General features: G+C 45.7%; 1 protein-coding gene across 1 annotated transcript in view; it reads left to right on the plus strand.

The window, feature by feature from the left end:
- Positions 1–27,803, plus strand: part of SCARA5 (scavenger receptor class A member 5) — a 128,484-nt gene that overhangs the window by 12,224 nt on the left and 88,457 nt on the right. Inside the window, exon 3 of the mRNA XM_043891178.1 lies at positions 17,765–17,893. Coding sequence (XP_043747113.1) covers positions 17,765–17,893 — 129 coding nt within the window. The remainder of the gene's footprint in view (positions 1–17,764; positions 17,894–27,803) is intronic.

The raw sequence follows: 27,803 nt of genomic DNA on the forward strand, positions 1-27,803 counted from the left end.
CACCTTTAGGTCGGTTGCATAAGGATAGGAAAAAGAAATCTACACTTAAGGGAAGCAGGTTTCAGTTAAAATAAGAAAGAAAAAGAAATCTTCCAAGCAGAGGTTGGGGGAATCAGGAATTTTTCGGATGACTGGCAGGGAGGTCCGGGGCCACAGTGGGAAGTTTTCAGCAGATGGGGAGGGAGATGTTAAGGAGGATAAACAGGGCTGCCTGGGGATTACAGTGGGTGATGGGGAGCCCTGGGGCTTCATGGAGCTGATGGAAGCCAGGATTGAGGCTGGGATGCTGGTCTCAGGGCAGAGCTTCTGGCAAAGCTGAATGTTGGTGCTGGGGGTCTTGGCAGGAGTGCAGAGAGTCCTAGAACTCCAGCACCCTCTCCCTGGTGTGTGGGCAGGGGAAGGGGGTCTTGTCCTGGAGCACCAGGAGCCCTGGAGATCATTTTGGCTCTGTGGAGTGAGGGAGACCGGGGGAGGTGATGGGAGACTGGCAGGGGTCCAGTAGAAGTGATGATACAGTGTGATGTATACAAGCGATCTCAGTACATGGCTCCCCTTGACAGAGTTCGTGGCTGGGGCTTCAATACATTGTCTCCATTAAACCTCAGGATGAGTATTCCCAGTTTGTCAATAAAAAAATGAAGTCTTAGATGAATTTAATTGCCCAAAGTCACCCAGCTAGTCAGAAGCAGAGCCTGGATTCCAGTCCACAGCTGCCTGATCCTTAAAATCCTGCCACTCAGCACAGCTCACCTCGTTCACTGCAGTTCCAGGACTCAGAGACCTTGTGCATTCAAGAACCAGGCTGCTTGTGGTGAAGGGCTCTGAGCAGATTCTTTGGAGTTTCAGAGGTGGAGTTGTCCTGGGTTATGACATAGCTAGGGCAGGGCCGTGGGAATAAATGGCTGTGATGCAGGAGACAGATGGAATGAATTATTCTAAAAGGTGCCGCTGGCAGGAAATAGATATAAACCCAAATAGGTTTGGACAAGAGCATAAGGACAGGGTCTTAAGTGGTTTTGGCGGGAAGCCTGGGACAGTAACCTCTATGGACATTAGGTCAGAAAAATGCCCCTCCCTCCCCAGCATCCCTCCCTCCCCCTTCACTCCACCTTCTCCTGGGGCTTCTGGAGTCCAACCTGCCCATGCAGAGTTCAGCAGGAGGATTGGGAAGACATAAATATAGCCATGAAGAGGGGGCCCAAAGAGGTAGGGTTGGCGGGGATCCTGCCCTGCAGACATGTATGCTGGCTAACCTAAGATCCAGCCACAGAGCTGGTGGGGACCTGTGATGGTCCCAGCCTTCTGCATGGTGTCCTGAAGCCCCCCTGCTCCCTAAGCCTTCCCACTCCCAGTTATCTGGCTTGAGATTGAGTTCAAGTCAGGATAACCAAGATGTTCACAGCGGGCAGAAGAAGTCCTGTCTTCAGGAAATCTTGTTAAAAGAGTCTGTCACACAGAGTGAAATAAGTCAGAAAGACAAATATCGTATATTAACCCATATATGAGAAATCTAGAAAAATGGTAAAGTTGAATTTATTTGCAGGGCAGGAATAGAGACACAGACATAGAGAATGGACTTGTGGACACAACAGGGGAAGGAGAGGGTGGGAGAAATTGAGAAAGTAGCATTGACGTTCATATATACACTTGGAATTCTCCTGGCAGGCATACTGGAGTGGGTTGCCATTCCCTTCTCCAGGGGATCTTCCCGACCCAGGGATCAAACCTAGGTCTCTCATACTACAGGCAAATTTTTTACTCTTTGAGCCACCAGGGAAGCCCCTAATACACATGCTGCTGCTGCTAAGTCGCTTCAGTTGCGTCAGATAGCTAGTGGGAACCTGCCGTATAGCGCAGGGAGCTCCGCTGGATGCTCTATGACGTCCTAGGGCAGTGGGATGGGGGTGGGAGGGAGGGGATGTATGTGTATATACATAGAACTGATTCACTTCGTCTTACGGCGGAAACAAACCCAACAGTGTAAGCAATTGTATTCCAACTAAAAATAGAGAGAACACGGCAGCTGCAGGGACGGGGCGGGCTCTAATCTCCGAGACGCAACAGTGAGTGGTGGCATGAAGCAAGATCTTCATTCTCTGCCCGGGAATTGAACCTGGGTAGCCTGGATGGAAACCAGGAATTCTAGCCATCAGATTAGCAAGGACTAGAGGCTAGAAGCTGTTTTCCCCTGGCTCTTTGCCAGTCTCAGGCGGTAAAGCGTCTGCCTACATTACGGGAGACACGGGTTTGATCCCAGAGAGGGGAAGATCCTCTGGAGAAGGAAACAGCAACCCACTCTAGTACTCTTGCCTGGAAAATCCCATGGACGGAGGAGCCTGGTAGGCTACAGTCCATGGGGTTGCAAAGAGCTGGACATGACTGAGTAACTTCACTTGCCACCAGTGAAAAATGCATTTATCATGGAGGCAGAAAGTGTAACCTGCCTGCCTGCTAAGTTGCTTCAGTCATGTCTGACTCTTTACGACCCTGTGAACTGTGGCCCACCAGGCTCCTCTGTCCATGGGATTCTCCAGGTAAGAATACTGGAGTGGGTTGCCAGCCTCCTCCAGGGGATCTTCCCAGCTCAGGGATCGAACCCACCTCTCTTACATCGCCTGCATTGGCAGGCAGGTTCTTTACCACTGGCGCCACCTGAGAAGCTCTAGAAACTGTAAATGCAGGTGAGAAATTTGTTATTAGAGATATAGCACAACAACAAGTGGGAAAGAACATAGGGAAATGGCTTGCTTAGCTAAGAGACAGAAGCAAGGCAGAGATGCACACCCAGAGAGAAAGGGTGTGTGCATCCCCCTGGTGAGAAGGAGCGCGGTAAAGAGGCAGTTAAGTCATTTATACAGGGCAGTTCTTCTGGGTCTTTGTCTTCCTTCAGGCTGATTATCTGGCTTCTTTTTCCGCACCTGACCTACCCTGGGACACTCCTTGGGTGCACACATACCCTGCAGGCAAGATGCATCTCGGAAGTGAAGGCTTCTAAGTGGAGCAAGACTCATTATAGCCTGGTGTTATCCCCTGACTTTTGACCCACAAGGAGCCTTTCTGCACATGTATAATGTTTCCCTTCAATGGTAAAAGCATCTGCCTACAATGCGGGAGACCCGGGTTCGATCCCTGGGTCGGAAAGATCCCCTGGAGAAGGGAATGGCAACCCACTCCAGTATTCTTGCCTGGAGAATCCCATGGACCAAGGAGCCTGGTAGGCTACAGTCCATGGGGTCGCAAAGAGTCGGACACGACTAAGCGACTTCACTTCATTTCACTTCACTTCACTTCTCCCTAAAAGAGGAGGGAGCAAAGATCCTTTAATCCTTCACTCAGTCAGGGTTTTGCCCCTCTTTGTCCCTGCCATGACTATTACCTTGACTCTAGCCATGACTATCACCTTAAGGTGTTTACAAGAGACAAAGCCTGGCTATTTACCCTGTTTCTGTTGTTACTTGCATTTCGGAGGGCAAACAGGAGGCTGATTGTAAATGCCTTAACTGGAGCCCACCTATCTCAAGAAATGCTGACAGTTGTAAGTATCCAGCCTGAAGATCACTTCTTCCTTCCCCAGTGAAAGGCAAACAGGAGTTCAGTTGGAAATGTCTAACCTGGAGCCCATCTATTTCCTACATCGGCTCTGGTTTCCTCTCCTGGCACTCAGCGTGGGTTAGTTTCTATCATTCATGGTCACCTTGGGGAGCTCAGGGAATCCAACTAGTGGAGGAGGGAGTTGGAAGATAGACAGTGTCAGGGACAGGGGCAGAGGGCAGCAGTCAGGTCGTGAGGTGCAGACTGAAGAGGACACTGAGTGTAAGGGGAGACTGGGCAAGCTTCCCGTCTGCAGCTTGCAGGAACCCTTTGGTTTCCGCTTGCCCTGCTCTCCCTGTATGTTGATTCATTCAGCACTATTCACTTTTTTTATTTTTCAAACTTTTTATTTTGCACTGGGGTATAGCAGGTGGCTCAGTGGAGGAGGCAATGGCAACCCACTTCAGTATTCTTGCCTGGAAAATTCCATGGACAGAGGAGCCTGGTGGGCTACAGACCATGGGATTGCAAAGAGTCGGACACAACTGAATGACTGAACATGAAATAGTTAACAGACAATGTTGTGACAGTTTCAAGTGAACGAGGAAGAACATATCCACTCTTGCTTAAACTGCCCTCCCATCCAGGCTGCCACGTCACACAGCGGAGTTCCCTGGAGCACTATTCACTGTTAACAGCATCTCTGAAAATGATCTTATAGTTTGTCTACAAGTAACAGTGAGCTTGATCTTGTCCCTTTGCCAGGCAAGTTCTATCTTGGCATCTTAGTTCTCTGGCCCTTTTCTGACCTCAGTGTACTCTGCCAAATGTACGAATCCACTCCTTCCTTCTGGAGCTGGAAAGATGAAGTCCTTCCTGATGTCCAAACCTGGATGAAAGATGATGTCCCAAGCCTAAGGGCGGCTATTAAAATGTAAATGTGACATCTCAACTATTCTAAGCATTTCCAGGGCATCCAAGGGGAGCTGCCTTTTGCGTGTAGGTTTATGGGGCTGGGGTGGGGGGTCTCTGAAGGATGCTGACAGACTAAAGGTGAAAAGGACATTGCCACGCCAGGGGGTGGAAGAAAGAAAAGCCAGCCTTCCAGGAGCCTCAGTTTGTGGGGTGTGTCCTTTCCTGGCCCTCTGTGAATGGCCCTCCTGCGAAAGGCATTTTGCTTTGTGATCAGGAATATAAAAACGGTTGTTCTAGTTAAGTTTTCAAAGCCCAAAGTTATTTCTAGATAGTTTAGACCCTAGGGGGCTTCCTTGGTGTTTCAGATGGTAAAGAATCTGCCTGCAATGCAGGAGGCCTAGGTTCAATCCCTGGGTTGGGAAGATCCCCTGGAGAAGGGAATGGCTACCCACTCCAGTATCCTTGCCTGGAGAATTCCATGGACAGAGGAGCCTGGCAGACTACAGTCTATGGGGTCGCAGAAGAGTTGGACACAACTGAGCGACTGAACAACAACAATTAAAAATGCAGTGAAAAATAAACAGCACAATACCTGGATAAAAAGATGAATTGTGTGTGGAGAGGAAGCTGTTTCTTATGCCAAGGCCCCAAGATGTCAAAGTATCAAATACAGAAACTAGAATACACATTTTAATTTTATTTTTTTAAATTTGGCTGTGTTGGGTCTTAGTTGTGGCACTCAGGATTGCTTGCCCTTGGCATGTGAACTGTTAGTTCCCTGACCAGGCATCGAACCCACATCCTTGCATTGGAAAGTGAAGTCTTAAGCACCTGACTGACCACTAGGGAAGTCTGTGAATACATGGTTATTGCAAAAGCCTAAACAATGGCTTGGAGGGCCCAGTGTACTTGTGTTTAGTTTACTAGACTCTCTTATCTACACACAGCCAACAGATGTTGATTGAATATATGCTACATGCCAGACCTGGGGGATCCAGAGATGAATCATAGATCTTATAGACCCTGCCCTCTGGGAGCTGACTCAGGACAAATCTGTATTTTTCTTCATCAACTGATGAGTGCAATTCTGTTCCCATTATTAGCTATCTGATCATTGGCCATCTGCCAGTGAAGCTCTGTACATAACTGTTGGTTCCAGCCCTTACCAGGGGGCAAAGGTTCAATGGGTCTGAGGACCGTCACCTTTGCTCAGACCCACTGAACTTTCTTCAGGGGCCCAGCCTCAACTGCTGCCTGTGCAGAGGCCAGAGCGGGGGGCTTCTGAGCTTGGAAGCCTCAGAGGTGGTTCTAGTTCAATTCCATACAGGTGACAAGGGCTGTGGCCTTAGGCTTCCTGTCTTCAAAACCAGATCCCCAAGCACCCTAGATACCCATCGACAGAGGGATGGATAAAGAAGCTGTGGAACATGTACATAATGGAATATTACTCAGCCATAAAAAGCAACACTTCTGAGTCAATTCTAGTGAGAGGGATGAACCCAGAGTCTGTTATACAGAGTGAAGTCAGAAAAACAAGCATCGTATGTTAAAGCATATGTGTGGGATGCAGAGAAATGGTACTGATGAGCCTATCTGCAGGGAAGGAATGGAAGCGCAGAGGTAGAGAACAGACTTGTGGACACAGTGGGGAAGGAGAGGGTGGGATGAACTGAGAAAGTAGCATTAAAATTGCCTGGAAAATCCCATGGACCGAGGAGCCTGGTAGGCTGCAGTCCATGGGGTCCCTAAGAGTTGGACACGACTGAGCGACCTCACTTTCACTTTTCACTTTCATGCATTGGAGAAGGAAATGGCAACCCACTCCAGTGTTTTTGCCTGGAGAATCCCAGGGACGGGGGAGGCTGGTGGGCTGCCATCTATGGGGTCGCACAGAGTTGGACATCACTGAAGCGACCTAGCAGCAGCAGCAGCAGCATTAAAATAAATGCATTACCATATGTAAAACAGATAGCTAGTGGGAAGTTGCTATATAACGCAGGGAGCTCAACTCAGTGCTCTGTGATGACCTAGGGGGTGGGAGGGAAGCTCAAGAGGGAGGGGATATATGTATACATAGAGCTGAAGCTAATACAACATTGTAAAAAAGTTGTCCTCCAATTAAAAGGAAAACAGGACAACCCGCTCCCCACCCCTGCCAGATACCTAAATGGCCCTTCCAACTCAATTGGTGGTTGGGGGAGTGAGACGGGTGGGGGTGGGATATTAAAGGTATCCATTCCTGCCTCGAGGACTCACCGATTCATTAGACCAGGGCATGGGCTGAATGTTGCTCTAGAAGCCGGGAAAGAGTAATGATTTAAATGTGGAAATAGCTAAGCCCTGGCCTCCACGTTGCAAATACATCGTCAGATGATTTATTTCCTCTGACGAGGTGCCAGGAGAGGAATTGGGAATCTTCTTGAGAGGGATTCCAGAGACACTCCATTGAAGGAGCGTCCCTGGCCCCAATTCAGACCGAACCCCGAGCCCGCTGTTGTTTTATATATATATGTATGTATGTATATGTATGTATGTATATGTATGTATATATATGTATGTGTATATATGTATGTATATATATATATATGTATAATTTATTTATTTTTGGCTGTGCTGAGCCTGCTTTGCTTCGAGGGCCTTCCTCTAGTTGCTGAGTGGGGGCTTCTCATTGCAGTGGCTTCTCTTGTTGCAGAGCATGGACTCCAGGTGCTTGGGCTTCAGGCGTTACAGCTCCCAGGCTTTACAGAGCAGGCTCAGCAGCTGTGGTGCGCAGGCTGAGTTGCTCTGTGGCTTGTGGGATCTTCCCGGATTGCAGATTGAACCCATGTCTCCTGCATTGGCTGGTGGCTTCTTTACCACTGAGGTACCAGGGAACCCCAACCCTTACCTTCACTCCCTTTGTTGTTTTGAGTCTCTCTGCGTTGACACAGCCTTCCTTCCAACCCACGTACTTACTGCCCATGTTGGATAAGAGTACAGGCATCTCCCCTGAGCCCCAGGACCTCATTCTTTTCCTGTCCCCTCCCCTCCTCCTGGGTTGCGGTGACCAGCCAGCTCACCTTGACTGCCCTCCGTCCCCTCCCATCTGGCTTTCTCTCTCCGTCCCTCAGCCCCAGCTGCAAAATTAAATGCACATCAGCCAGAGTCCCTTCCCACTGCTGAAAAATAAGCACACAAGCCCCTGATTGTTCTCAAAAATTTTCATGCAGGGTAACTTGAGAAATAGATAGGGCCGGAGAAAAAATAACAAATATTGCAAGGAAGTTACAAAAGATCTCTAGGAGTACTTGGAGAAACTGTCCTGGGTCATCATAACATCTAAATTGAATTAGCTCCACCATTCCTCCCTCTCCCTTTCTTAGAAATGGGATCCCGTCCGATCACAGGGAGTACTGTAGTTTCCTCTGTCTCTCGCCCTCACAGGGCTGTCTGCCTCGAAGACTCAGGTGTGTGGTCCCGTGGGGCAGTGGTGCTGGGTGCTCACCCGGGCCCCACTGGTGGTGTGGGACCTTCCCAGACTCAGGTCAGATGAAACTGCTCTGCCATGTCCTTACCTCACACCCTCCTCTTCCCTTTATTGAGGGGAAGTAAACAGAGGTCCTTGTGAAAGCCAGAAAGCGAGGCGGCTTCAAAGACAGAGGTCGTTTGGGGCTCTCTATTACAGTGAACAATGTGGGTGATGAGTAACCAGAGTGAGAATGATGAAATCAGCCTTGGGTGGGTTTAACAAGATCCTTGATGAAATGAGTGCCAAGGTCCCTCCCAGCCATAAAAACCTTATCTCCACCTGCTATGTAGGAGCTGTGGGACCACAGAGAACAAAAAAGAAAAGGCTGTTTGTTGTTGTGTGTGCATGTGCTCCATCACTTCATTCGGGTCCGACTCTGCGACCCATGGACTGTAGCCCGCCAGGCTCCTCTGTCCATGGGATTCTCCAGGCAAGAGTACTGGAGTGGGTTGCTGTGCCCTCCTCCAGGGGGTCTTCCTGACACAGGGATCGAACCTGTATCTCCTGCATTGCAGGCAGATTCTTTACCCACTGAGCCATCTGTTTGTTGTTGCTGAAACTCAAGTAGGTGTCAATTGAATAATTTCATTCTTTTTTTTTTTTTTAATATTATTTAGACTCAGGTTCTTTGGAAAGAAGTTAATACCCACTTTTTTTCTATTTTTTTAATTTAAATATATATTTAAAAAATTTTATGTTATGTTGGTTTCTGCCATACAATAATGCAAATAATACTCACTTTTGGTCAAATGCAATTTGTGAGTATTTTTTCAAATGGGAGGCAAATGAATTCAAAATAACTCCCCAAATGCCTTAAAATTATAGTTAAGAAATTGAAAAATCAGGGACTTCCCTAGTTCCAGTGGTTAAGACTTTGCCTTCCAATGCAGGGGGCATATGTTCAATCCCTGTCTGGGGGAACTAAGATCCCACATGCCCCATGGCCAAAAAACCAAAACATAAAACAGAAACAATATTGTAACAAATTCAATCAAGACTTAAAAAATGGTCCACATCAAACAAAATCTTACAAGAAAAAAAAAGAAACGGAAGAATCAGCTTTGCAAAGAAAGGCTAAATTGATGCAGAGCCTGCCTCAGAATGCTCTCTCAGGCTCTCCAAACAAGTATGAAACAGAGACAGGCTTTGAATCGGCCTGCTCAGAGCCCCACACCCATGCTTGTACCCTTGGGGGTGTCAGGAACCCTCACCTGCCTAATACAATACGTCCTCCAGGAAACAAAGGCCCTGTGGTTCCGGGGCTCCCGCTGACATCGGGGGACCATCTCCAGACTCTTCCTCTGCTCAACTGTTTGGGGCTGAGTAGTTTTCAGATAAATTTTCCTTTTCTGTTCTTTACCCTTTGCTCCTAACCACCTCCCCACCCTCAGCAGACAGTATTTTAGCAAAAGCTCTTTAGGGGGTCCCATGATTAAAAGGAATGCTTCACAATTTTAACCTCAAGGGATAAAAAAATGGTTTTAGACAACCCCCTTTTGGGTGTGTCCTGTTAAAGAGAAATCAAAGTTTTAAAATGAAGCTCTGATAATAGTGAGACTTCACTGATTTTCCAAAAATATGTCTTCATCTTGTTTTGATAATGAAAAATGCCTTACTCCAGAACTGGGTACCTGTTGCCATAGATATGTGATTTCATCATTGAATTGGAATCAGGACGTCCAGGGGTAGAGCTCAGGCTTCTAGATGTCTAGGAAGAGCCACGCCTGATGATGCTACCCAGCTAGGATTAAGTGTCAATTCAGTTCCAATGAATTCCTCCCACAGTTCACCTCTATAAGCACTAAGTAGCCATTCCAAATCATGGGTGAATAAGGAAAGCCAAGATTTTATTTTTTGGGACCAACATCTTGCTCAAAAAATATGTTTTGCAGCCAACAAAAATGTGTCAACTATTTGCATACGGTAACTTTAAGAACCAGTCTTTGCACCAAAAATAAATGGATTACACATGTCTTTGTTCTTGCAAAGAAACTTATTGTGATGGTTCTGCTGTGTGCTGGTTGATGGGTAGGGAGATGAATGAGTCTCAGGAGACCTTTGGAAGACAGAGATGGAAATCAACAATTGTGAATAATGAGATTAGTACCAAAGATAAGGGCAAGGTTCTGACATGGTTATTTCAGTGGCACTTAATCGTCAACATTCTACCTTCTGGATTATTATCTTGAACATACAAAAAAGTTTTGTTTTGCTTCTCCATAAGAGAAATCTTCTGTGAAGTGCATCAACATTTTTTCCCCCCACAACTTTCACTGAACTGTGATTTAATTACTTTTACTAACATCAGTGATTCTCAGAACGTGACTATATGCAAGACAGCGGTATTCAAAATGGTCTATGGGTGTGAATTTGCTGTTTTAATAATTAGATATTTATTTAATGGAATAAAACCCATTTACTTATTCCATTATTATTCCATTAATAATAGTGTAATAGGAAGACACTAATTTTTCCACTTATGAAGATGATAGAAAATTCCCTTCTTACATAAATTTAAGTTTAAAAAAAGTGGAGTGAGGGCTTCCCTGGTGGTCCAGTGGTTAAGAATCCATCTTGCAACGCAAAGGTCACTGGTTCGACCCCTGATCAGAAAGATCCCACATGCCCCAGAGCAGCTAAGTCCACGAGTCACAAATACTGAATCCAGTGCCTCTGGAGCCTGTACTCCAAAACAAGAAAGGCCACTGCAGTGAGAAGCCTGCACACCACAACAGAGTAGCCCCCATCCGCTGCAACTAGAGAAAGCCTTCATGTAGCAACAGAGACTCACAACAGCCAATAAATAAATTTTTTAAAATGGGGCTTCCCTGGTGGCTCAGGTGGTAAAGAATCTGCCTGTAATTCGGGAGACCCAGGTTTGATCCCTGGGTTGGGAAGATCCCCTGAAGAAGGGAATGGCAACCCACTCCAGTATTCTTGCCTGGGAAACCCCATGGACAGAGGAGCCTGGTGGGATACAGTGCATGGGGTTGCAAAGAGTCAGACACGACTGAGTGACTGACAAACACACACAATAGAGAAAGAAAATAATAGCCCAGGAATACTCAGCTCTGGCAACGTTGTGCAGGCTTCATGTGGACGGGGTGTGTAGAGATTGAGAAACCGTCCACTGACTGCTTCCAGCCATTCATCAGGAAGCATGACTCCCCACTGAGATAAACAACATCTCCCAGCCTGGCATGCAGAACCCATTCTGCAAGTCACTTGGTACTTATTTTTGAGTTGCTCTTTGCTCTTTTGAAGCCACGGTCTTCTTTAAGGCTTTTGAGCCTCCTTCTCTTGGCTTCTTGATCTCCTGAGATGACACACTCCTTTCTGGAGGCCATTGAGAGGTGAAAACCTTTCCCTTGATTCTCCTAGACCTTGGAAGAGCTTTTGCTTTGTTTTGGTGGCACCCTTCTCTCTCTCGATCTGGTTTTGTGTGTGACCAAACAACTATATTTAATAACTAACAGCTTTGTCTGGTACGTTCCTCAGAACTGTTCTCATATGGAGGAAGAAAGTTTTCTTCTTAAAGTCATATGCTCAGTCGGTCAGTCATGTCCGACTGTTTGTGACCCCATGAACCATAGCCCACAAGGCTCCACTGTCCATGGGATTCTCCAGGCAAGAATACTGGAGTGGGTTGCCATTTCCTGCTCTGGAGGATCTTCTGACCCAGGGATCGAACCCTCTTCTCCTGCGTCACCTGCCTTAGCAGGTAGATTCTTTGCCACCGAGCCACCTGGGAAGCCCCATCCCTGTCTGCCATCAACCTACACCTTAATGTCATAGTTTTCAAATTTATAATAGCTACAAATAAGACGATCAAGCTAGAGCGAAAGAGTAAATTTCAGCCCATCTACAAAGGCCTGGGCTTCAAAACCTTGCTGAGTTACTGCCTCCTCCAGGCAGACCCTGGGATGAGCTGCTGACACAGAATCATTGCCTCTGCAGTACCACACTTGGCTTGTGCCTTATCACCCCACTATACTACTTCATTCCACCTCTGTAATAGTTATCTGTTTATACATCTTCTTCCCCTCAGATGTGAGCATCTGAAAGGCAGTGATCGTATCTTTCTCTCTCATTCAACACATGTTTTCTGAATGCATACTGTATGCCGGCACTGGTTTAAGAACTGAAAAGTTGGGCATAAATAATGCTGACAAAATCTTTCCCTCAAGCAGCTTGCTGTCTTTGTGTTTCCCACTGTCTATCATAGTGTATTAGTTATCTACTGCTGCAGAACAAATTACCCCAAACCTTAGCAGCTTAAAGCAACAAAAATTTCTTGTCTCACCCTGTTTATGAGAAAGCCATGGAGGTGAAAGGACATCTAAGATTTTTTTTTTTTCAGATCTAAAATGTTGCTCAGGAATATGTGTGTATACATATTTATAATCCCATATATTTAATTTATATATGTATAATCCTATCTGGCAGAAGTCTGGGAGCAACTTAGCTGGGTTTTTCTGGCTCTGGGTCTCTCGTGAGACTGCTGTCAAGATCCCAGCCAGAGTGTAGTCATCTGATGTCTTGATCTGGCTGGAGAACCTGCTTCCAGACTCACTCACGTGGCTGTTGGCTGAAGGCCTCAGTTCCTCAGCATGTAGCCTCTCCATAGTGTGTTCATGACATAGAGGCTGGCTTCCCCCCAAATGAATATTCCAAGAGAGATAAAGAGCAAGCAAGCAGGGAACAGCAGTGTATTTTGTCTCATCTCAGAAGTGACACACTATCACTCATGCCATATTCTGTTGGTCACACAAACCAATCCCTGTAGAGTGCAGAAAGAGACTATGCAAAGGGGTGGGATCCTCTGGAGCCATCTTGAAAGATGGCTGCCACAGTAGGACAGTGGATGCTTAGTAACAGTCTGTTAGAGTTTTTACTGTTCATGGGTTTTCTCCAGGCAAGAATACTGGAGTGGTTTGCCATTCCCTCCTCCAGTGAACCACATTCTGTCAGATGCAAAGAGTCAACTCATTGGAAAAGACCCTGATGCTGGGAAAGATTGAGGGCAGGAGGAGAAGGGATCAATGGAGGATGACATGGTTGGATGGCATCACTGACTCAGTGGACATGAATTTGAGCAAACTAGCTCAGTTGGTAAAGAATCCACCTACAATGCAGGAGACCCTGGTTTGATTCCTGCATTGGGAAGATCCGCTGGAGAAGGGATAGGCTACCCACTCCCAGTATTCTTGGGCTTCCCTTGTGGCTCAGCTGGTAAAGAATATGCCTGCAGTGTGGGAGACCTGGGTTCAATCCCTGGGTTGGGAAGATCCCCTGGAGAAAGGAAAGGCTACCCACTCCAGTATTCTGGCCTGGAGAATTCCATGGACTATACTCCATGGTGTCGCAAAGAGTCAGACACAACTGAGCAATGTTCACTTTTCTTTTTCTGGGAGATAGTGAAGGACAGGGAAGCCTGGCGTGCTGCAGTCCATGGCATCACAGAGTTGGACACAACTTAGCGACTGAAAAACAACAGAGCTTTTATCTCACCAATTCATAAGTCAAAACCTTTACTTTTGTTTAGTAGACTAATTTTTAGAGCAGTTTTAGGTTTACAGTAAAATTAAGTGGAAACTACAGAGAGTTCCCACATGCCCCCTGCCTCACACATGCACAGCCCCCCTTAGAATCAACATCCCCAACCAGGGAGGTACATCTGTCACAACTGATGAAGCTACATTGACATCATCATCATCCAAAGTCCATGGTTTACATTAGGGTTCCCTCTTGCTGCTCTGCATTCTGTGGGTTTAGACAAATTTGCAATGTTTTAGACAAGTGTGCAATGAAATGCATCCATCATTATAGTATCATACAGAGTGGTTTTACTGCCCTAGAAGTTGATCCCTGGGTTGGAATGATCCCCTGGAGAAGGGCATGGCAACCCACTCTAGTATTCTTGCCTGGAGAATTGCATGGACAGAGGAGCCTGGCAGGCTACATACAGTCCACGGGGCTGCAAAGAGTCGGACACAACTGAAGTGACTTTGCACACATGCACACATTTACTAATAGGCACTTCAGTTTCCTCCATATCTTTTCATGGCTTGATGGCTTATTTCTTTTACTTTTTTAAAAAGTCAAATAAATGACCATATTACTCATTGCATGGTTTTGGAGCATTTTCAATCTTCCACTAAACTTAAGTAATTTGAATGGTTTACTCAGTTAACATGCTGTGCCATACTACATTAAAAAACTAATAAATGTGTTTTGGGCAGACTTAGTAACTCGTCTTTACCCTATATTGTCTTCTTTCTTTCCCTTACAATCATATTCACTAGCCATCTTGCCAGAATCATTCAATGGAGTTCTGCTTGTTTAACCATTGGTGGAAAATCTCTGTTTGAAACCATTGTTATGTTCTGTTTAGAACAGATGTTTGTGTAATTTACAAAGTAATATTTTGTTAAAAGGACTGAGCTGTCTCAGAGGAAGTTCTGTATTGTGTGTGTTTGTGGACAAAGGGACCTGTCACCAGTGGCACTTATTAGACAGAAGCCTCAGGTAGAGGAGAAGGGAGCTACTCTTTTTGTTTTTTTTAAATAAAAAAAGTTCTTTGGACCAGGCCATGCACCATACGGGATCTTAATTCCCTGACCAGACATCAAACCTGTGCCCCCTGCAGTGGAAGTGTGGAGTCTCAACCATTGGACCACCAGGGAATTCTCTCCACTCTTTTTTTGATGGGAAAAAATTAGAACTGTATCATTGCAGTTTGACCCACTCTTAAACAATGAGCTAGAGACAAACATGCAACAACAAAACAAGATGCAAGTCAGTAGTCTTCTTGGCTGTGTGATTTTTCTGCCAACACTGAAAGTCAGCACAGACTTGACAATCAAGGGATGATGTTCTAATTAGTGGGAGTAAAAGAAAAGAAGCTTTGGCCTCATAACTCATTGGTTTAGGAAAATGTTTTCATCCCTAGAGGAAGGAAGAGGTCCCAATTATTTTGTTTTCCTCCTCAAGCTGAAAAATTTCAAACTGAATGGCAATTAGCACTAACCCATCCCTTTACAAATCATGAAGTAGCCTCACTAGTCAATCCATGACTCTGTATTGTTTGCACTTAATCCTTTACTGTATTAATGCTCAACTTACACAATGGACTTCCTCAAGTTCAGGCAAGGTATAATGGAGTGTTGTGCCTTAGTAAAAAAGTTGCGTGCAAAAAAAATTATATCAACATCTTTTTGAGAGAATAGATTTACATATAATTGTCTGGTGAAACTGGAACGGTTAACAGAATATGGTTAAACTTAATTAAACCTTCAAGAGAAATAGGAGGGGGTCAAACAAAGCCAATGAATGGAGAAGCCCAAGATGAATTTGGGATAAATGTAAGGATAATGGCATTTCAGCCGGGGTATCTGCTGGTCCCTCCCTATAGCTAAGGCTGCTATCCTTCTCATCATCATCTCAAGAGGAAACAGGTCTTAGAGCAGGAGAGCTGATACTAATATTTAGGGACTTCCCTGGCAGTTCAGTGGTTAAGACTGCACCTTCCAATGCAAGGGCTGTAGGTTCAATCCCTGGTCTGGGAGCTAAGATCCTACATGCCTTAGTACCAAGAAACCAAAACATAAACAACAGACGCAATATTGCAACGAATTCACTAAAGTCTTTAAATTTTTAAAAAAATATTTGTGCAATACATGATGCTATGCCTACCACTCAGGCTCCTGAGGGAAATAAACTTTTCTCCACTGAGTTGCAACTGGCCAGCCAGCTGTTCTCATGAGAAACAAACAAAAAAGACAAAATGCTGCAAGAAGCTTGCATATTTAGGAGCAAAACAGGTTATAGATCACACTGTGTGGGAAGAGATAGAACATTCTGGAAAAGAAGATTTAGGATACATTAGAAAGATGTACATTGCGCAAGACAGTGGAAAATCAGGTTAACTCTTCAAAATTTGCTAACATTTGGGGGTTGATGAGAATGGTAATTGAATTTGTATTTCTCGACAACTTGTTCCAAGTTGTACCCGATGTTTTATGGAAATATTATGTAAGAGTTCTACTTAGCTGTTTTAGCAACAGTATCTTCAATAAAATAGAATAAATGAGTGGGAAAATGTTCCTCACTGAACAATACCTCTGGTGAGCTATGGCAATGCTTCATGATAGGTAATAAGGAGCCCCCGAAGCTGCTCCCTGGTGAACCCCAAGGTACCAAGGATCACAAACATCACAGCATCTTTTTTTTTTAATTAAAAAAAATTTGGATATCTTTTGGCTGTGCTGCATGGCATGTGGGATCCTAGTTCCCTGACCAGGGATTGAACCTGTGTCCCCTGCCTTGGAAGCATGGAGTCTTCACCACTGGATCGCTAGAAAGTCCTATCACAGCATCTCTACAAATGTTTTTTGAATACCAATTATTTCAACATCTGTTGTCAACCTCTCCTGGCTCCCACATCTGCCTCCCTGTGCAGTGAACAGTTCTCCAGTTGGCAATACTTTCCCTGGCAGGGGGTGGAGATTGAACATAATATGGGCACATTATGGGAAAAAAAAGCCCTCCATCATTTCTTATCTGCCATGCTGGGAGTCAGGGTGGGATGGCATCTCTTCTTCTTCACTGTCAGTAACCGAGTCGGTGGAGATGGGTGAGCTTGCTGGCCTCTGTAGCAGTCATCTGAAGGAGGCTTGAAGAAGAATTCTAGTGGAAAGATGACCTGGAGTCAGGACGTGGCGTCCTCACCCCAGGGTCTGTCCCTTACATTTGAAAACCTTTATCTATCAACTGAAGGGGTTGAACTAGACAATCCGTGAGGTCCATTGTGCTCAGAAACTCAGTCGTGTCTGACTCTTTGAAGCTCCCTGGACTGCAGCCAGCCAGGCTCCTCTGTCCATGGGATATCTCAGGCAAGAATACCGGAGTGGGGTGCCATTTCCTCCTCCAGGGGATCTTCCTGACCCAAGGATCAAACCCGCGTCTTTTGCATCTCCGGAGTTGGCAGGTGTCTTCTTTACCACTAGTGCCACCTGGGAAGCCCCAAGGTCCATTAGAACGCTGGTATTTTGCTGTTCCATTTTGACCAGGACATGGTGAGCCTTGAATAGTTTCATAGGATGAAGTGCTGTACTGTGTTTTCCTGTAAATCTAAACCCAAGGTTGTAAACTGGTGGTCAGCTCAGCTGTATAAATGTGTTTTATTTTTGTTTACACTCCCTAGTGGTTTTATTTTTCCCTTGTCTTCCCCTCCCCCCAATTAGTTGTCAACACATAAAAAAGGGAGATTTCTCTAAATCATTTCTGGCTTGTCTTGAAATTTTTGGATCTGTCAACACCTGGCCCTTGTTCCGACATAGCAACCGCTTGCAGATGGGGCATGCTCTGGTGGGTTCCCCAGGCCCACCTGGCCCACCTCCCTTCCCTGCCACTGTTAGAAGCTGGAGTTTGCAACCTCTTTTTAAAATTCTCTCCATCTCCTCCTGATCATGTAGGGCAATAGCATTTTGTAGAAGGCAGCCTATCCTAGCTCTCTCTGCTTCTGGCACTGGCTCCAGGAGGGTGGGTTTGTGTGGCCATGTGAGCTATTGGCATGCCTTCTGGCTCGTTCATGAGCACAGAGGTTGGGAGGAGAGAGGGAAGCTGAAAAGCTTATCACAGTTCTGAGATGCTCCCTACCATTCCACCTGCATTACCGATGTGCAGAAGGTATGCGTGGAGGCGGGGGGGAGGCTGCCACGTGAACATCCACATGCATCAGGGAGAGATGAGACCAAAAGAGCAAAATGGCTTTGGGAATTTTCAAGTGTCTTTTCCCCTTATTGTTAGGTCCATGCCACAAAGGACGAGCAGGTGGCTGCTGTACCCAGCTGGGCTCCCTATCGGCCCTGAAGCATGCAGTCCTCGGGCTCTACCTGCTGGTCTTCCTGGTTCTCGTGGGTATCTTCATCTTGGCAGGTAAGAGCATCCTTTGCCACCCTGGCCTTTAAGGAAGTGAGCAGGAGGTGACAGCAGATGGGAAATGGGGAGCGGGAGCCTCTGCTCTTCATTCCCACAGTCAGGAGCCCAAACACTGCCCTTGTTACCATGGAAACCACAAAGGAGGAAGCTGGCTGGTCTTTCCCACCAGGCATGATCCTGACCAGCATTGTTCATGTCATGTTGGATGAGCTGACAGGGGCTATGTGAGGGTGGGAAATCTCCAAGTCCTCGAGCAGAGACCTAGCCACTCTAAGAGGCTTCTGCCTTGTCCTGACTCATCGTGTTGACACTGTGCATTACCCTGGACCTCCCTGGAGCTTTGTGCTGTGGTTTGTACCGAGCAGGCTGGTTCCCCTGTCCTGGGATATGATGGAAATAGTTACGAGACACTTCATTGCTGAGGTTAATCAGGGTTGTGGTCAACCTGCTGCCCCTCTGTGATTCTTGGGGGTGGGATGAATTTGTCCCAGGTCAGCCGGGCTCTTCTCCCCAGTTTCTGCTTATGGAGTAGGCTGGTGATGGTCTGGATTTTAGACCACGTTCTCTAGCCAGGAAGAAGCAGAGCTCATGGACTCAGGAAGGGATCAGGTGGATCAGCCCAGCTCATGCTTTGAGCAGCCCAGCTCACACACAGGTCATCCCACTGTGATGGAGATGGTGGTCTCTCCTGACTCCCACCCAGAGGGAGGGATGCTCAATTCCCACCTATCTCTATGAGATATGAAAGGCTTGACAAAGTGAGGCCAAGGCATCAGCTCATTTCGGCATCATTCATCTTACGTGAGTGCCTACTTTGTGTCAGATTCCATGCTAGGATTGGAGACACTGATAAATAAGACCCAGGGGCTCCCCTCCAGGAGTTCCCAGTCTAGGGGACAAGGCAGGAGCACAGAGGCAGAGTCCTGTCTCATGGAAGAATACAACACGGACTATGATGGTGCCTGTGAAGTTGACACACAAGTGCTGTGGTGACTCAGTGGAGTTGCAGACAGAGGAAGTGAGGGTGTTGCATGGAGATCCTGGTGGGGAGTGTGTGGGGGGTTAGTCAAAGAAAGTCTTTTGACAACCCAGAGCTGACTTGGAGTACCGAGTGGAGTCCTTGACGTAACTCTTAATTCGTGCCCTTAACTCTGAGGCAGGAAGAGTTATCTGCAAGGGGTCACCCTTGCAGATGACCCTTCAGGAGTGATCCCTGGTCTTGTGTCACCTTCTGTCAATGAGTCTAATCACCTGGACCCTGTGCTGGGATATTCAGTGCTGCCTTTGCCCTCAGATTTCCACACCCGGAGCAGAGGGTATCACTAGGGGTGGTATCTGTCTCATCAACCATCAACTTTGACCCGGGGGGAACAGCCAAGAGCAACAATGAAAGAAACTTATGATTCATCCCAGGGACCAAGAGATGATGTCCAGCCAAAAGGTTTTTTTTTTCTTTTTGCACATGTTCTTGGGCTTCTCAGTAAGAGATTGGGATCTGGGTTTTGTGGGCTTGGCAGCCATGACCATAACAAATTTCCAGAATTTTTGGAAAGTGTTTTAGCGCAACAGGAAAGCTGGGCTATGGTGTTACAACTACTCGGCTGAATGAGAATTTTTAGGTAATGGAAGAGGGTCTGGAGGTGAGAGCCAAGCTGGTGGGGACCCTGGGGCAGGTCCCTGGAAGGCCTGGGAGGCCTGGAAGGGCATCATCTCTTGGGCAGAGAAGGGTTGCTGGGGAACGAAGATTCCCTTCTTGTGTCTGACAGGCTGCCAGGTGGGAAAGGGTGGGCATAGTTCTGTATGTTCTCAGAGGGTAGAACTAAGTGAATGGGTGGATTTTGTAATGAGATAAATTCCCATTCAAAACAGAGGAGGGTTTCTAACCAGACGGGCTACCCAGCTCGACACAGAGAGTTTCATTTCTTTTTTCCTCCTGGGTTGGAAGTTGAATGGGATTTACAATGACCGTTCTGGAAGTTTCAGAAAGGAATGTGGCACATGATTTCCTAATCTCATGGAAAAGTTGCCTTGCTTCCTTAATTATTCTGTGTGGAAACCTGGGGAGGATATTGATTATCATAATTATCTTTGAACCTGAAGTTCATGAGTACCAGATTGCCTGTGGGGGATGAAGATTTAGGGGGTGGATTGGAACCGATCTGATGAAGCAAAGTGTTGGACTTTATCTCTTGGCTCTGTAGCCTGGCCACTGTCACCTTCCCAGGTTCTTGTCTGGAAAATCATGTGGGCCTCTGCATGGGTTTCCCAGGTGCTCAGTGGTAAAGAATTTGCCTGCCAAGCAGAAGACTCAAGTTCGATGCCTGGGTGGGGAAGATCCCCTGGAGAAGGAAATGGAAACCTCTTGCCTGGGAAATTCCATGGACAACCCATGGGGTCGCAAAAGAGTTGGACACAACAACTAATCAACAACAACAGCCAATAAAGGACTACCGTCCCCAGCTGCCTCTCCCTTGGAGAGGGGACTTAGGAATGTGATGGATAAGCCTGTGGTTCTTCAAAGGGGCTCTGCCTGAGCTTAGGTAGGAAGTTTCTTCCAATTGCCCTGATTGGAGACCTCCAGGGATGCTCCTTTTAAATCCCAAGGTGATGGGGAGGTTTATGGTTCAGAGTAAACCAGAGCTAACCTGGCCTTCTGGTAGATGTCCTGCTGGGGCTGCTCCCTCTTTGGGGACAGAATGTGTTCTCCAGTGCCCTGCAGAGGTCATCTGGCACAGGGTGGGCTGTGGACTGGATTGTGTCCCTTCCAAAATGTATATATGAAGCTCTAACCCCTAGTGTGATGGTATTTGGACGCTGGGGCTCTAGGGAGCTAATTAGGTCATGAGGATGGGGCTCTCATGATGGGATTGGTGACCATATAGGACAAGAGGAGAGGGATACAGAAAGAGAAAGACAGAGATCTCTGCAAAGTGGGGACAGGGAGACAGGGCCCTCTGAAGCCAGTAACAGAGCTCTCACCAACAGCCGAATCTGCTTGTGGTTTTTTTTGGCCACCCTGGGTCTTTGTTGATGCATGAGGTCTTTCTCTAGTTGCGGTGTGTGGGCTTCTCCTTGCATTGCAAAGCATGGACTTTAAGGACACGCAGGCTCAGCAGTTGCAGTTTGTGGGCCCTAGAGCATGGGCTCAGTAGTTGTGGCGTGCGAGCTTAGCTGCTCCGTAGCATGTGGAATCTTTCCAGACCATGTAAAACTAGTGTCCCCTGCACTGGTAGTCAAATTCTTAACCACTGGGCCACCAAGGAAGTCCTGCCTACACTTTGATCTTGGACTTCCCAGGCTCCACAACTGTGACAAATGAATGTCTGTTGTTTAAATCACTGGTATGGCCTATGGTATTTTGTTATGGCAGCCCTAAGCTAACTAAGACAAGAGGAGTTCTGTTTGAACCACTCTTAGGCTTCAAAACCTCCTCATTACACAAAGCTTATACATCTGACAACTGGATGCTAAAATCATCCACTGCAGTAAGTGCCATCTCTGAACACCTGATGGATAATATCTGATTGTAGAACAAATGCTTGTTCTTACTTCAATATTAAAAAATTAAAATCTCGTTACATAAATTCTTACTCTTTTTTTAAAAGGTTTGTCCAATGTGGACCATTTTCAAAGTCTTCACTGAATTTGTTACAATATTGTTCTGATTCATGTTTTGATTTTTTGGCCATGAGGCATGTGGGATCTTAGCAGCCCAACCAGGGATCAAACCTGCACCCCCTGGATTGGAAGGCAAAGTCTTAACCACTGGACTGCCAGGGAAGTCCCTATAAAATAGTACTCATAAAACTTCTCATGGGCTTCTCTCAAGTTCTTGGTTTATCCAAGTATTAAAAATAAAAGGCAAATACTGTACCTGTGTTTATGCAACATCTCAGCATCCCCTCTCAGAAGGTTAATCCAGCCATTACCCAAATTTTGTTTTCAATTGAGCTTTCTACCCAATCTACCTAACTATCCATACCCCTCCCCGCCAGCATCCTCTTGGGAGCTTTCCTCTGATACTCCCACACCATCACTGGGTTTTATGCCCACGGGATTCCATCATTTCCCAAGGAACCAGCATCAGTCCATTCTTCCCAAATTCCTCGAAGACTTTCTATGTCTTCAACTCATTTTATTACCTGGACTGGTGGTTCCCTATTATGTTTCCATTCTGTTCTGGGTTCATGTTTTAGACAGTACAGACTACCAGGCTTTAAGTTCATGAACAAGAGAATTGAGCTTAGATGGTCATGTGGTCAGAAAGTCCTCCGTTTAGCACTTTAGGGAAGATGTCCCCTGTGATGGAGTTCAAGAGTTAGAGGAGGTTCACCCTTATCCATGGCTGTGGTGAGACAGCGCTGTGATGATAAAGGTAGTCTTCAGGACCTATGTCTTCTTCCCCTTGTCCGCCATGGCTCCACTGAGAAATCTGAATTCCCATCGCGGCAATGATACAGCAGAAAGGGGAACATCTGGGGATCTAGTTTGGTGGAAAGAGGGAGCGTTCCAGCAATGCAGACTGCAGAACTGTACCAGCAAGAGCTCCTGGTGAAATATGGGCTCCTCTCATGCCTTAATTTAATCCTTTCTTAACAGCAGAGGTCAGTTATTGCCATCAACAGCCTCAGGAAGTGCTTCACTTGCACATGAGTGCTCAGTGAGTGCCGGACAAGAGAGTCAGCCCTGGTGTCTTAGTCTGTTCAGGCTGCCCTGACACACTCCCACAGACCAGATGGTCTGAAAAACAGGCATTGTGGCGGGGCAGGGGGGATAGGCAGGGAAGGAGACGGTGAGAAGAACTGAGAGAGTAGCACTGAGCCATGTGCATTATGATGTGTAAAACTATTAGGCTGGTGCAAAAGTAATTTCGGCTTTGCATTGTTGAACTTTGCCACTTGATATTGGAACACATTCTTAAATAAATGTGGTTCTGTTATTCAAAAAAGAAGAAAAAAAGAACAAATTAAACCCAAAGTAAGGAGCAAAATTAAACAAACAAACAAACATTAATTTCTCACAGTCCTGGAGGCTGGGTAGTCTGAGTTCAGGGTGCTGGCACGTTCTGTCTAATGAGAGCTCACTTCTGGTTAATAAATGGCTGTCTTGCTGTATCCTCATGTGGAGGAAAGAGCCAGGAATTTCTCCCGGGGCTCTTTTATAAAGGCACTAATCCCATCCAGAGGACCCCACCCTCATGACTCAATTGTCTCCCCAAGGCCCCACCTCCTTGATGGTAATACCTTCACTTTGGGGGTTAGGATTTCAACATATGAATTTGGGAGGAACACAAACATTTGTCTATAGCTGGGGAATAAAAGATGTAATTTTTGCTCTGGGAGGATTTAAAAACATAACACACACATGCATTAGAACAGTATGATGTAGTAGCTCATGCTCATGCCAGATTCTGCAAAGGAGAGCCTGGTTCTGGAGAGCTGGAGGGTTGGGGCAGCGTCAGCTTGAGAGAGCTGAACACCAGCTAATCCAAATGTTGTTTTAACTGAGCACTCCTTTTCTTTTTAAATTTTTATATTGGAGTATAGTCAATTAACAGCTTCCTTGGTGGCCCAGTGTAAAGAATTTGCCTGTCAATGCAGGAGACGTGGGTTTGACCCCTGGGTTGGGAAGATCCCCTGCAGAAGGCAATGGCAACTCACTCAAGTATTCTTGCTTGGGAAATCCCATGGACAGAGGAGCCTAGCAGGCTATAGTCCCTAGTGACTAAACAACAATAATGGCCAACTAACAATGTTGTGATAGCTTCAGGTGGACAGCAAAGGGACTCAGCCATACATAAACATGTGTCCTTTCTTCCTTGAATTCCCCTCCCATCCATGCTGCCACATAACATTAAGCAGAGTTCCCTTTGCTATACAGTATAGGGCCTTGCTGGTTATCCATTTTAAATACATCAGTGTGTACATGTACATCCTGAACTCCCTAACTATCTCTTCCTTACATCCTTCCCACCCAACCCACTGCAAGCATAAGTTCCTTCTCAAAGTCTGTGTGTTTCTGTTTTGTAAATAAGTTCATTTGTATCATTTCTTTTTAGATTGTGCATATAAAGGATATGACATTTCTCCTTCTTTATCTGACTTACTTCCATCAGTATGACTGTCTCTAGGTTCATCCATGTTGCTGTAAATGGCATAAATGTTTTATTTATTCATTTGACTGTGCCAGGTCTTCATTGCTGCACAGACTTTTTCTCTAGTGATGGAGAGTAGTGACTATTCTTTAATTGTGGTGCCCATGCTTCTCAATGCAGTGGCTTCTCTTGTTGCAGAGCAGGAGGGGCTCTAGGCCTGAGGGCTTCAGTTGTTCTGTCTCACGGGCTCTAGAGCACAGGGTTAATAGTTGTGATGCACAGGCTTAGCTGTTTTGTGGCATGTGGGATCTCCTGGACTAGGGATCTAACCCATATCCCCTGCATTGGCAGGTGGATTCTTTACCACTGAGCCACCTGGGAAGCCCTATTTCATTCTTTTTTATGGCTGAGTGATATTCCATTGTATTTATGTGCCACGTCTTCTTTTTTTTTTTTTTTCATTTATTTTTATTAGTTGGAGGCTAATTACTTCACAACATTGCAGTGGGTTTTGTCATACATTGACATGAATCAGCCATGGAGTTACATGTATTCCCCATCCCGATCCCCCCTCCCACCTCCCTCTCCACCCGATTCCTCTGGGTCTTCCCAGTGCACCAGGCCCGAGCACTTGTCTCATGCATCCCACCTGGGCTGGTGATCTGTTTCACTATAGATAATATACATGCTGTTCTCTCGAAACATCCCACCCTCACATTCTCCCACAGAGTTCAAAAGTCTGTTCTGTACATCTGTGTCTCTTTTTCTGTTTTGCATATAGGGTTATCATTACCATCTTTCTAAATTCCATATATATGTGTTAGTATGCTGTAATGTTCTTTATCTTTCTGGCTTACTTCACTCTGTATAATGGGCTCCAGTTTCATCCATCTCATTAGAACTGATTCAAATGAATCCTTTTTAACGGCTGAGTAATATTCCATGGTGTATATGTACCACAGCTTCCTTATCCATTCGTCTGCTGATGGGCATCTAGGTTGCTTCCATGTCCTGGCTATTATAAACAGTGTTGCGACGAACACTGGGGTGCACGTGTCTCTTTCAGATCTGGTTTCCTCGGTGTGTATGCCCAGAAGTGGGATTGCTGGGTCATAGTGCCACGTCTTCTTTATAGATTCCTTTGTCAATGGAAATTTAGGCAGCTTCCATGACTTGGCTTTTGTAAACAGTGCTGCAATGAACATTGGGTTGCACCTCTTTTTAGATCACTTTGTTTCAAGCAAGTCTGTCCCTGACTTTGCAATCAGAGAACAGTGTGCTCAGAGCCCATATCCCTTAATACCACAGATGACTGATAGCATCATGAGTCTTGGAATTTTAAGTGCGATGCCCTCAACCTTCCCTGGGACCCTGGCAGAAGCAGCATGTGCAGTGCCCTCCGGAGCTTACTGGGAGGCTGGCCTTGAGGACTGTGTTTGTTCTGTCACGTAATGTCCATGAAGAGGACCTGTAGAGAGAGTTTTCTGTCTTAGTCTCAGAAGGAGAAGTACTTATCCTGAGGAATGAGTTTGTTTTCATCTGAAGCAGGCTGAGGATCTTAAAGTAATTAAAATCACTTTCAGGGAAGTAGTTAATGCAAACTGAGAGCTGCTATCATCCCCTTGTAGGATGTGTGAATTTGTAAGCAATTAAAATGGGAACCTGGAGACCTTTTTGGCCCACCCACAGCAAGTGTATTGACTTCCTGGAAAGTGTTTTTTCTGCTAGTCTCATTTTTACTTTCATTTAGCATCTCTAACTTGTTCTTCCTTTATATTGTTCTCATCTCCTGTTATTTAAGAGTATTTTATGTATCCTCATGAACTGCTTTAATCCTTTTTTGGAACAAGGTAGGGTGTTATGCCCAGTCTGGTCTTTTAAAGATAGGCTTCCCTGGTGGTCCAGTGGTTAATACTCTACATTTCCAATGTAGAGGGTGCAGGTCTGATCCCTGGTTGGGGAACTAAGATCCCACATGCGGCGAGATGCTGCCAAAAGAAAAAAGTAATGATCTTACCTACTATATTCAATGCTGCAAGTGAATGTTGTCTTAAACATGTGAATGAATGAATGAATGACAGAGACAAGGTAACTTGGAGGGGATCTTATTTGTGCAAAAAAAGACAGTTTTTCCATTTTAGCCAATAATCTAAAGGACATGGTAAATATGGAGTTACTGTCCAAGGCCATGGCTCATGGAAGAAGTAGGTATATAGGTATGTTATATTCAGATACACACATCATGGTATCTACTGTATTGGCATTACAGCCTTCAGGAAGAATATTAGGATAGACAGGGTCATGCAGTACTTTATTCTGGCTAATGCCAGCGTGTCTGGGTTTGAATCTCCCATTCTCTGTTACCAGCTATGTTGCCCAAGGGACCTGAACTTTCTCTACCTGAGTTTCTTCATCTGAGAATGAAAGAAATAATTATACCTGCCTCATTGGGTTGTTCAGTTCAGTCGCTCACTTGTGTCCGACTCTTTGCGACCCTATGGACTGCAGCATGCCAGGTTTCCTTGTGTATCACCAACTCCCGGAGCCTACTCAAACTCGTGTCCATTGAGTCAGTGATGCCATCCAACCATCTCATCCTCTGTCGTCCCCTTCTCCTCCTGTCTTCAATCTTTTCCAGCATCAGGGTCTTTTCCAATGACTCAGTTCTTCACATCAGGTGGCCAAAGTATTGGAGTTTCAGCCTCAGCATCAGTCCTTCCAGTGAATATTCAGGATTGATTTCCTTTAGGATGGACTGGTTGGATCTCTTTGCCACCCAAAGAACTCTCAAGAGTCTTCTCCAACACCATCAGTTCTTCGGCACTCAGCTTTCTTTGTAGTCCAGCTCTCACATCCATACATGACTACTGAAAAAACCATGGTTTGACTAGATGGACCTTTCTTGGCAAAGTAATGTCTCTGCTTTTCAATATGCTGTTTAGGTTGGTCATAGCTTTTATTCCAAGGAGCAAGCGTCTTGTAATTTCATGGCTGCAGTCACCATCTGCAGTGATTTTGGAGCCCCCAAAATAAAGTTTGTCATTGTTTCCATTGTTTCCCCATCTGTTTGCCATGAAGTGATGGGACCGGTTGCCATGATCTTAGTTTTCTGAATGTTCATTTTTAAGTCAACTTTTTCATTCTCCTTTTTCACTGTCATCAAGAGGCTCTGTAATTCTTCCCTGCTTTCTGCCGTAAGGGTGGTGTCATCTGCGTATCTGAGGTTATTGATATTTCTCCCGGCAATCTTGATTCCAGCTTGTGCTTCATCCAGCCCAGCGTTTCTCATGATGTACTCTGCATAGAAGTTAAATAAGCAGGGTGACAATATACAGCCTTGACATACTCCTTTCCTGATTTGGAACCAGTCTGTTGTTCCATGTTCAGTTCTAACTGTTGCTTCTTGACCTGCATAGAGTTTTCCCAGGAGGCAGGTAAGGTGGTCTGGTATTCCCATCTCTTGAAGAATTTTCTACAGTTTGTTGTGATCACACAGTCAAAGGCTTTGGTGTAGTCAATAAAGCAGATGTTTTTCTGGAGCTCTCTTGCTTTTTCTATGATCCAACAGATGTAGCAATTTAATCTCTGGTTCCTCTGCCTTTTCTAAATCCAGCTTGAACATCTGGAGGTTCACAGTTCATGTACTGACGAAGCCTGCCTTGGAGAATTTTGAGCATTACTTTGCTAGCGTGTGAGATGAGTGCAGTTGTGTGGTAGTTTGAAATTCTTCGGCATTGCCTTTCTTTGGGATTGGAATGGGTGGTTATGAGAGTTAAATAAGCTAATATATATCTAAAGCATTTAGAAAAGTGC

The sequence above is a fragment of the Cervus elaphus genome, chromosome 29 (assembly GCF_910594005.1).
Source record: "Cervus elaphus chromosome 29, mCerEla1.1, whole genome shotgun sequence".
Taxonomy (NCBI): domain Eukaryota; kingdom Metazoa; phylum Chordata; class Mammalia; order Artiodactyla; family Cervidae; genus Cervus; species Cervus elaphus.